The sequence below is a fragment of the Panulirus ornatus genome, chromosome 52 (genome assembly GCF_036320965.1).
Source record: "Panulirus ornatus isolate Po-2019 chromosome 52, ASM3632096v1, whole genome shotgun sequence".
Lineage (NCBI taxonomy): Eukaryota > Metazoa > Arthropoda > Malacostraca > Decapoda > Palinuridae > Panulirus > Panulirus ornatus.
Genome location: NC_092275.1, coordinates 5624903 through 5636887, shown reverse-complemented (window position 1 = coordinate 5636887; position 11985 = coordinate 5624903). Strand labels below are relative to the sequence as shown.

The window sequence follows — 11985 nt, the reverse complement described above, 5'->3', positions numbered from 1 at the left end:
TTGACAGGGGAACACATCTCTGGTTCACAGTGGTCCAGGGTGACAAGAGGACCACCTATGGTCTGTGATGGTCCAGGAACAACAAAAGTTGTGTTGCCAGACAACAATGAGATGGCTCTGAACTTCACTAGATCTGTGTGAGAGGTTGTTAACTCATTAGTGATGAATTACTGTCATGATCTGGCGTCCACACTGACACCCCACTGTGTTCTATCCTTCCAGAGATGTGTTCTTCATACATGTCTTTCCTTCATGAGTAACCGTGTACTCACATACGTTCCTATAAAAAGAATTCAGGGTTCTAACTGTACTAGTAAGAGATTACCAATTGACAGGATTTATATGAGGTACAGTCTGGAACCTCCCCTTCCATGGATTCCAGTTTTGTATCCTGCAGGAGCCTTCCAAGTTCCAGGGATGACTTGTGGTATGTCGAGACACATGGGCCAGTACCGTGGGAAGTCGTGAGGGGGAGGAGATGTGTGTGTGTGTGAGTGTGTGTGTGTGTGTGTGTGTGTGTGTGTGTGTGAGCTGGGAGTTCTTGAATACCCCCTACCCATCCTCCTTCTCTTAAAAACAAGAAATGCTCGATATATAACATCTGGGGTGAGAGAAACCACTTGCTTATATATATTCTAGTTTATTTTTTTCTCAATATTTGGTCGGTGATCTACAAGAAATCTAAATATGTACACCCTAGACACATCTTTGCAAAGCTCTACATACAAGTGACGCAGACATATACAATACATATACATAAAATATAGCAAAGGACCAGGCATGGAGACGTCCACTGAAATGTTTGAACAGACACGTTCTTCTCAGGGGGGGTTGTGGGTTGGGGTTATCTTGGGGGATGGTTTAAGGGGGAAGAGGTTATCACTGAGATGCACAGTTGTCTTAATCTGGGGGGGTTTTGGTGGGTGTGTGAACACAGGGAGCACATAGTACTAGTGACGGTATAATATACACCACTGAAGTGAACTGCTGTGTGGAGGTGGGTGGAGAAAAGGGGGATCCTATCACGGTGATTATAAACTGAGTCGTCCCCTAACCAGCTGTGTCCTCTCGGGGTTGTCGATGAAGGCTGACACGCCATGATGTCCCGTGTGTTGATAGAAAGAAAAAAGGGTGACCAGCTGCAGTTGTACTTACCAGCGATCGTCGACCAGCTGTGAGGGAGCTGGAGTCTCACTGAAGTCTGACCATCTGTGAGGCTGCGAGTCGGGTTTTGGTCTGGAGGAAGGAGCCGTCAGCCACACGGGTCAGGTAGGAGGAGAGAAGAGGAGGAGGAGGAGGAGGAGGAGGAGGAAGAGGAGGAGGAGGAGGAGGAGGAGGAGGAGGAGGAGGAGGTAGATTTGCCTCGTGATGTCTTTGTGTTTTGAATCCTCTTATGTTGATTCAAAGTGAGGCGATTACCGTAAAGGTTTGGTGTCCATTTGAGTTTGAGATTCACTGACAGCTGAATGCTTTTTCGCGACCTCCTCCAACCCTCTCATGAATCCATATAATATTCCCCTCGCTATTTAAGGAATATTGGGGATAAAGATTACTCAAAAATGAATATTTGCAGAGACTTGAACATCTCTATATACCACAGAGGAAGGAGCATGTGGGTTCTGGCGACGGCCAATCTGTATGATTTCCGTAAATTGATTTTGGGGTTGAAATGTGAACCCTGATGGTCATGTTGCTCAGGGAGGGACTCCCTACGGTGGACACACACACACACACACACACACACACACACACACACACACACACACACCTGCCCACCCGTTACAGGGGGTGTCCTCGTCTGCCACCCTCAGCTTGATACTACGAGAGCCACTGTCCTCAGTGTCCAGTGAGTGAGCATCTCAGGTCTTCTTGTGGAGGAGGCTGTATTGCATGAGGACCTGACGGGGTCTTACCCAACCTGGGACTGGATCTGAAGCAGACCTGACAGGTCTTAAGGTACAGGATAGCGTATCCCAAGCGGAGCTGTGTATGATTAAGTCTTATGAGGGAGGAAAGGAGCGATTGTAATGGCTGTGGGTGTGATAATAACATAATCTTATGACTAGAGAGGCAAGAGGAGGTGTGTGTGATGGCCAACACCTGGCCGGGGAGGACGTGTTCCTCCCCTGTGTCTTGGCTTCATGTCAGCCTCCTTGTGGTGGTAGGACAGAATATAATGAGGTCTCGGTCTTTTAGAGAGAGAGAGAGAGAGAGAGAGAGAGAGAGAGAGAGAGAGAGAGAGAGAGAGAGAGAGAGAGAGAGAGAGAGAGAGAGGAGTAAAGTGCGTTGCTTCTGAAATTACGTGGATAAGTGACTGTACGTACACACACAGGTTTATAAATAACGTCTTCTGTGCCTTATACCCTTACAGGGTACTTAGATGTCCACTTTTTTTTCATGGCCTGTAAGTCACTACAGGGCCAGTGGGGTCCCTCCGTGGAATATCTCATGACCAGTGAGGCAGGATTGGTCGTGAGGTGGGGAGACACAGACCTCGGTTCGATCCTGAGCACCGTCCATCATCTCCAAACTTGTCTCTGTGGGCTGAGATGATGAGCCTCGTCGGAGACTGAAGTGGTGGAGAGTGAGGTGAGTGTGGAGTGGATGACTGTATCGACGTACCGGGGACCACACTGCTTCGGAATGGTCACTGTCTCGAGTGAGACTTGATGTGGCTGTCGCATGGGAGTGAGGGAGAGGGGAGAGTGAACCACCGGATCAAGACCGGGGATTCGACTCATTTCAACCAACACTACTGGGGTTCACTGAGGGAGGTGGGTGGGTCGTCTTCATCACAGGGCTGGGGTCGAGAGGAGACTCACAATCAGTCTCGGGTTTGATGATGAGGATCCGAGAGTGTGTTGTGAGGCTTCACGAGCTGGTACGAGGGATGGCTCACAGGAGAAGAAGAAGAAGAATAAAAAAAACAGCGTTGTTGAAGTTCATTGCACTGGTTCGAAGCCGATCTAAAACGAGGAGAGAACAGGGACATGGTCAAAAATGGGGGCCTGAAATGGGAGGACATTATAGATATCATTAATGGGGCTGATGATGTAAATATAATTAATTATTTCTTATCTACTCACGTCTAGAAGTTACTTTATTTACGACAGGGTTGCTGAGGTGGATCATGAGGACATGAGAAGTGTAATGAGTGACATGCTAAGATGAAGGTAGACGAATGTTAAATGGATTTATATTATCTGTATTGATTGATATGACGATATTGTTCTACAGCTGATACTGTGATGTGTTGGACGGTGTTCAGTAGATAGTAGAATCACACTTGAGTAGAGGTTAGTGGTAGATAACGAGGTATTAGTAGTAGTAGTAGTCGTAGTGGTGGTAGTAGTAGTAGTAGTACTAGTAGCAATGGTAGGGGTGGTGGGGGTAGTAGTAGTAGTAGAAGTACTAGTAGCAGTAACAGTAGGGGTGGTAGTAGCAGTAGCTGTAGTAGTAGTAGTAGTAGTAGTAGTAGTAGTAGTAGTAATAGTAGTAGTGGTAGTAGTAGTAGTAGTGGTAGTAGTAGTAGCAGTAGTAGTAATGGTAGAGGTAGTAGTGGTGATAGTAGTAGTAGTAGTAGTAGTAGTAGTAGTAGTGGTAGTCGTAGTAGTAGTAGTAGTAGTAGTAGTAGTAGTAGTAGTAGTAGTAGTAGTAATCATGTGCTGTAATTGTGATGTGCTCTAACTATGATGTGCTGTATGTATGGAGTTCTGTAACTGTGGCATGTTTAAGGTTCGATGTGCTGTACCTATGATGTGCTGTACCTATGATGTGCTGTGACCTATGATGTGTTGTAAACTATGATTTTTGTAACCTATGATGTGCTGTACCTGTGACGTGCTGTACCTATGATGTACTGTAACCTATGATGTGCTGTAACCTACGATATGCTGTAGCCATGAAGTGCTGCAACTGTGATGTGTGTGAATCACAGTGATGTTCCGTAGCGATGGTTTGCTGTACCTGTGATATGCTGTAACCATGATGTGCTGTACTTTTAATGAGTTGTAACAATGATGTGCTGTAACTCTGATGTCCTGAAATTGTTATGTGATGTAACTGTGATGTGATATGCTGCATTGTACTACTGATGTGCTATACCTGTAATTTTCTGTACCTATGATGTGCTTGATCTGTGACGTGCTGTGATGTGCTGTAGCTACACTGTGCTGTATCTGTGGTGTGATGTGAAGCGACTTTGGTGTGCCATACATGTAATGTTTTGTACATGTGATGTGCTGTCACCCCATTGTGTTATACTGATGATGTGCTATGCCACTGATGTGCTAAATATGTGATGTGTTGAAGTTATGATGTGCTGGGATGATGATGTGCTGTGCCTGTAATGTGTTATGACTGTGTGAGGTGGCTATATCTTTGATGTGCCGTAACTGTGACGTCACTTGTGATGTGCTATACCTGTGATGTGCTGTGCTTGTCTTGGGCTGTACCCTTTGATGTGCTGTGATGCGGTGTAACTGTGATGTGCCGTACTTAAGTGCTGCAATAGCAATGTAATGATGAAGTGCTGTACCTGTGATGTGCTGAGATGATGTGCTGTACCTGTGATGTTCTGTAACTGTCATGTAATGTATCTATCATGTGTACTGAGCTGCTGTACCCATGATGTGCTAAGTCAAGAACTGTATTCTGCTGTAACATTGTTCATGTGTGGCACCTGTAGTACACTGTACAATGTAAGATGCCTGTGATGTGCTGTACTTGTGATCTGCTGTATCTATGATGTGCTGTATCTATGATGTGCTGTACCTGTGATTTATTGTACCTCCTGTGCACTGTACCGATGATGTGCCTTACCTCATGATGTGCGCTACCTGTGATGTGCTGTACTGTATCTGTCATATACTGTAATGGGGATGTGACTGATGTGTTGTACCGGTGATGTACCGTACTTGTGATGTGCTCTGATGTGACGTAACTGTGATGTGTTCTTCGTGTAATACGTTACACCCTTAATGTGCTGTAATGATGATGTGCTATACCTGTGATGTGCCGTATTTGTCATGTGATGTTACTGTGATGTGACGTGATAAATATGTTGCACCTGTGATGTGCCGTATTTGTCATGTGATGTCACTGTGATGTGACGTGATAGATATGCTGCACCTGTGATGTGCTGTATTGATGATGTGCTGCACATCTCATGTGCTGTGTCCGTAATGCATTGTACCTGTGATCTACTGGAACAGAGATGTGCTCTATGATGTGCTGTACATCTAAAGTGATGAAGCTGTGATGTACTTTACTTCTGACGTGCTGTGATGTGCTGTACATGTGATGTTCGTGTGATGTGCTGTACATGTGATGTTCGTGTGATGTGCTGTATATGTGATGTTCGTGTGATGTGCTGTACATGTGATGTTCGTGTGATGTGCTGTACATGTAATGTTCGTGTGATGTGCTGTACATGTGACGTTCGTGTGATGTGCTGTACATGTGATGGTTGTGTGATGTGCTGTATATGTGATGTTCGTGTGATGTGCTGTACCTGTGATGCTCGTGTGATGTGCTGTACATGTGATGTTCATGTGATGTGATGTACATGTGATGTTCGTGTGATGTGCTGCACATGTGATTTTGTGTGATGTGTTGTACATGTGATGTTTGTGTGATGTGCTGTACATGTGATGTTCGTGTGATGTGCTGTACATGTAATGTTCGTGTGATGTGCTGTACATGTGATGTTCGTGTGATGTGCTGTACATGTGATGTTTGTGTGATGTGATGTACATGTGATGTTTGTGTGATGTGTTGTACATGTGATGTTTGTGTGATGTGCTGTACATGTAATGTTCGTGTGATGTGCTGTACATGTGATGTTCGTGTGATGTGCTGTACCTGTGATGCTCGTGTGATGTGCTGTACATGTGATGTTCATGTGATGTGATGTACATGTGATGTTCGCGTGATGTGCTGTATATGTGATGTTCGTGTGATGTGGCGTACATGTGATGTTCGTGTGATGGGGTATACATGTGATGTTCGTGTGATGTGCTGTATTTGTGATGGTCTTTATCTGTGGTGTGGCGTGATGATGGTGTGATGTACTTGTGATGTGCTTTAATGACAATATGCCGTACATGTGTCATGTGTAGCTGTGACATGCTGTACCCATGATGTGATGTGCCCGTGATGTGCTGTACCCGTAATATCCTTTAGCTGTGATGTGCTGTACCTGTGATGTGCTGTACCCGTAACATGCTGTACCTGTGATGTGACACACCCGTGACATGCTGTACCTGTGATGTGACGCACCCGTGACATGCTGTACCTGTGATGTGACGCACCCGTAACATGCTGTACCTGTGATGTGACGCAACTGTGACATGCTGTACCTGTGATGTGACGCACCCATAATATACTGTGCCTGTGATGTGACGCACCTGTGTCATGCTGTACCTGTGATGTGACGCACCCGTGACATGCTGTACCTGTGATGTGACGCACCTGTGACATGCTGTACCTGTGTTGTGACGTACCCTTAACATGCTGTACCTGTGATGTGACGCACCCGTGACATGCTGTACCTGTGATGTGATCCACCCATAACATGCTGTACCTGTGATGTGACGCACCCGTAATAGTACCTTTGATGTGACGCACCCTTAACATGCTGTCCCTGTGATGTGACGCACCCGTAACATGCTATATCTATGATGTGACGCACCTGTGACGCACTATATCTGTGATATTCAGTATCTGTGATGTGCTGTACTTGTGATGTGCAGTCATGACGTGCTGTGTGTGTGATGTGGTGTAGCCTATGATGTGTTGCCCTTGTGATGTGCCGGAGAAGGTAGTGCTGGAGGAAGGAGAGGGAAGGAGGAAGAAGGAGGAGGAAGGAGGAAGATGGAGGAAGGAGTAAGGAGCAAGGAGGAGGGGGAAGGAGGAAGAAGGAGGAGGAAGAAGGAAGAAGGAGGAAGAAAAAGGAAGAAGGAGGAGGAAGAAGAAGGAGGAGGAGGAAAAAGGAGGAAGGAGGAAGATGGAGGAAGGAGTAAGGTGTAAGGAGGAGGGGAAAGGACCGAGAAGGAGGAGGAGGAGGAAATAGGAGGAAGGAAGAAGGAGGAAGAAGAAGAAGGAAGAAGGAGGAGGAGGAAAAAGGAGAAAGGAGGAAGATGGAGTAAGGAGTAAGGAGAAGGGGGAAGGAGGAAGAAGAAGGAGGAAGAAGAAAGAAGGAAGAATGAGGGAGCAAGGAGGAGGGAGGGAGTAGGAGGCGGTAGATGTGGTATAGCATTACCTTCAGTAGAGCGGCTGGTGGAGGTGGTGTGGTCTTGGTGGCACCGGTGGTGGAGCAGGAGGTGGAGGAGGGCCGCCAAGGGCCTGCTGTTGTTGTTGCTGCTGCTGTTGTTGTTGTTGTTGCTGGTGTTGGTGTTGGTGCTGCTGCTGGTGCTGGTGCAGGAGGCTCTGGGCGTGGAGGTACGGGTGGCTGACCTCGGCGGGCGTGGGCGTGGGCGTGTGGTGCCCTAGGGGGTCGTGTGGGGAGACGTCCTGCAGGAGGCGAGCGCTATGCTCCTGGGCCTTCTGTCTCAAGGCTGCGATGCTGCTCGACCTGCCGGGGTTAGCTGGGGTTAGTGAACACGGGCTGGGGTTAGTGGACACGGGCTGGGGTTAGTGGACACGGGCTGGGGTTAGTGAACACGTGCTGGGGTTAGTGGACACGGGCTGGGGTTAGTGGACACGGGCTGGGGTTAGTGAACACGGGCTGGGGTTAGTGGACACGGGCTGGGGTTAGTGGACACGGGCTGGGGTTAGTGAACACGTGCTGGGGTTAGTGGACACGGGCTGGGGTTAGTGGACACGGGATGGGGTTAGCTGGGGTTAGTGGACACGGGCTGGGGTTAGTGGACACGGGCTGGGGTTAGTGGACACGTGCTGGGGTTAGTTTACATGGGTTGGGTTAATCTACATGGTTTGGCGTTAGTATACGTGGTCTGGGGGTTACTGTACAAAGGCTGGGGTTAGTGGACACGGGATGGGGTTAGTAGACATAAGCTGGGGTAAGTGTACACGGTCAGGGATTAGTGGACATGGGGTGGGGTTAGTGTACATGAGATGGGATTAGTAGACATGGGGTGAGGTTAGTGTACATGGTCTGGGGTTTGTGTACACGGGTTGGGGTTAGTGTACTCGGTATGGGATGAATGTACATGGCCTGAGGTTAGTGGATACGAACTGAGGTTAGTGTACACGGGTGGGTTAATGCACACAGTATAGGGTTGGTGTGCACGGGTTGGGGTTAGCGGACACGGGTTGGGGTTAGTGTAATTAGGTTGGCGATAGTGTAAACTGGCTGGGGAGGCGGGGTTAGTGTAAACTGGCTGGGGGAGACGGGGTTAGTGTGAACAGCCTGGGGGAGACGGAGTTAGTGTGAATAGCCTGGGGGAGGTAGGATAAATCCATACGGACTGGGGAGCTTGCGGGGCACTATAAAGGCTGGGGTTGGCGGGGGTTTGATGGGGAAGTTAGGGTTTACCAAACACGTGAACGAGAGAAGAGAAATGATACATGCAAGCTGGGGGAGATGGGGGTTAGTAGACACAAGCATGGGAGCTGGGGTTAGAATACCCCCAGCTCCCAGCTAGCTGGAGTTAATACACCCCCAGCTGGAGGACTGGGGTTGATATACCCCAGCTGGAGAGATAGGATTATCATGCACTAACTGGGGGAGATAAGTTTAACGTACACAAAGCTGGGGAGAAGAGCGTTGATACATAAAACCTTGGGGAGATGGGGAGATAAACATTATCTGGGGATAATGGGCTTGATATATATAAACTGGGGGAGAAAGAAGTGTAAAGTGCACGGACGACGCTGAGGTGAACCTACAAAATCCTGGAGAAGTGAGGGTTTGCGTGCACAAGCTGGGGTAGATTACAATCTAGAAAGACTGGGGGAGGCAGAAGATAGAGTGACTTGCAGGGGGAGAGAAGGAAGGGAAGGGGGTTTATAAACAGGATATAGACTACTAGGGTGAGATGGCTCAAGCTGGGGAAGGTGGGGTTAGTGTAGTTGAGCTGGGGGAGGCAAGGGCTGGTGCAGATAGGCTGGGTGAGGCTAAGGGTAGTGTAAGTAAACTGGGGGAAGCTGAGGTTAATGTAAGGTAAACTGGGGGAGGCTGAGGTTAATGTAAGTAAACTGGGTGAGGCTGAGGTTAGTGTAGGTAAACTGGGGAAGGCTAAGGTTAATGTAGGTAAACTGAGGAGGCTGAGGTTAATGTAAGTAAACTGGGGGAGGCTGAGGTTAATGTAAGTAAACTGGGTGAGGCTGAGGTTAATGTAGGTAAACTGGGGAAGGCTAAGGTTAATGTAGGTAAACTGAGGAGGCTGAGGTTAATGTAGGTAAACTGGGGAGGCTGAGGTTAGTGTATGTAAACTGGTGGAGGCTGAGGTAATCGTAAGTGAAATGGGGAGGGAGGAAGGGGGGGGAGGGGGCTGAGGTTAGTGTAGATCGGTCGGGGTCGATGAGGTTTGTGTACGCAAACCTCATCTATCTACACCCATGACTCATCTATCCCTTAAACCTCGCTGGTATAACAATGGATCTTAGAAAATTATATATTTATCTATTATTTTGCTTTGTCACTGTCTCCCGCGTTTGCGAGGTAGCGCAAGGAAACAGACGAAAGAAATGGCCCAACCCACCCCCCTACACATGTATATACATACACGTCCACACACGCAAATATACATACCCATACATCTCAATGTACACATATATATACACACACAGACATATACATATATACCCATACACACAATTCACACTGTCTGCCTTTATTCATTCCCACCGCCACCTCGCCACACATGGAATAACATCCCCCTCCCCCCTCATGTGTGCAAGATAGCGCAAGGAAAAGACAACAAAGGCCCCATTCGTTCACACTGTCTCTAGCTGTCATGCAATAATGCCCGAAACCACAGCTCCCTTTCCACATCCAGGCCCCACAGAACTTTCCATATATATATATATATATATATATATATATATATATATATATATATATATATATATATATATGAGAAACTGCAGAAGCTGGTGACTGAGTTTGGTAAAGTGTGTGGAAGAAGAAAGTTGAGAGTAAATGTGAATAAGAGCAAGGTTATTAGGTACAGTAGGGGTGAGGGTCAAGTCAATTGGGAGGTGAGTTTGAATGGAGAAAAACTGGAGGAAGTGAAGTGTTTTAGATATCTGGGAGTGGATCTGTCAGCGGATGGAACCATGGAAGCGGAAGTGGATCATAGGGTGGGGGAGGGGGCGAAAATTTTGGGAGCCTTGAAAAATGTGTGGAAGTCGAGAACATTATCTCGGAAAGCAAAAATGGGTATGTTTGAGGGAATAGTGGTTCCAACAATGTTGTATGGTTGCGAGGCGTGGGCTATGGATAGAGATGTGCGCAGGAGGATGGATGTGCTGGAAATGAGATGTTTGAGGACAATGTGTGGTGTGAGGTGGTTTGATCGAGTAAGTAACGTAAGGGTAAGAGAGATGTGTGGAAATAAAAAGAGCGTGGTTGAGAGAGCAGAAGAGGGTGTTTTGAAATGGTTTGGGCACATGGAGAGAATGAGTGAGGAGAGATTGACCAAGAGGATATATGTGTCGGAGGTGGAGGGAACGAGGAGAAGAGGGAGACCAAATTGGAGGTGGAAAGATGGAGTGAAAAAGATTTTGTGTGATCGGGGCCTGAACATGCAGGAGGGTGAAAGGAGGGCAAGGAAATAGAGTGAATTGGAGTCATGTGGTATACAGGGGTTGACGTGCTGTCAGTGGATTGAAGCAAGGCATGTGAAGCGTCTGGGGTAAACAATGGAAAGCTGTGTAGGTATGTATATTTGCGTGTGTGGACGTGTGTATGTACATGTGTATGGGGGGGGGGGGTTGGGCCATTTCTTTCGTCTGTTTCCTTGCGCTACCTCGCAGACGCGGGAGACAGCGACAAAGTATAAAAAAAAAAAAAAAAAATATATATATATATATATATATATATATATATATATATATATATATATATATATATATATATATATATATATATATGTATATATATATATATATATATATATATATATATATATATATATATATATATATATATATATACGAAGAAAACATACAAACCTCTAACAGCCAGGATCGAACCCGGGACCCCCGTGCAACAGGCGGGAGCGCTACCTCTAGGCTATGATCATAGCCTAGCGGTAGCGCTCCTGCCTGTGGCACAGGGGACCCGGGTTCGATCCTGGCTGTCGGAGGTTAGTATGATATATATATATATATATATATATATATATATATATATATATATATATCAAAAGAATAAATACCATTATGATCTCTCTCTCTCTCTCTCTCCCTGAATTAAGGTCAATGTGATTAAGGTACAGAAATGTGTTACAATTCTCCCTCTGCGGAGACGATATAACCCCAGACTATACCAGGGTCATATACTTGTATATATACTTGTGGCTGTTGTATAACCCCATAATATACTTGTGGCTCCTGTATGACCCCAAAATACACCTTTGGGTTGCTATATGACCCCACAGAATTTCTTTCGACTGCTACACGATTTCTAAGACTACCTTTTGATTGGTATATGATTCCTGAATATACCTTCCGGTTGTTACATGACCCCAGTATACTGGTAAGAACTAGTAGTGATGTGTGGCGCCCTTGGTGGTGTGTGGTGGCCTTGGTGGTGTGTGGTGGTGTGTGGCGCCCTTGGTGGTGTGTGGTGCCCTTGATGGTGTGTGGTGCTCTTGAGGGTGTGCAGTGCCCTTGGTGGTGTGTGGTGCCCATGGCGGTGTGTGGCGCCCTTGGTGGTGTGTGGCCCCCTTGGTAGTTCGTGGCGCCCTTGGTGGTGTGTGGTGCCCTTAGTGGTGTGTGGCGCCCGTGGTGGTGTGTGGTGCCCTTAGTGGTGTGTGGCCCCTTTGGTGGTGTGTGGTGCCCTTGGTAGTGTGTAGT

At 47.0% G+C, this 11985-nt stretch overlaps 1 protein-coding gene across 1 annotated transcript in view; it reads right to left on the bottom strand.

The window, feature by feature from the left end:
• Positions 1 to 624: 624 nt before the first annotated feature.
• LOC139764962 (visual system homeobox 2-like) overlaps positions 625 to 11985 on the bottom strand; it is a 98245-nt gene continuing 86884 nt past the window's right edge. Inside the window, exons 6-7 of the mRNA XM_071692019.1 lie at positions 7262 to 7573; positions 625 to 2966 (exon numbers count right to left, since the gene is read on the bottom strand). Coding sequence (XP_071548120.1) covers positions 7264 to 7573 — 310 coding nt within the window. The 3' untranslated portion in view covers positions 625 to 2966; positions 7262 to 7263. The remainder of the gene's footprint in view (positions 2967 to 7261; positions 7574 to 11985) is intronic.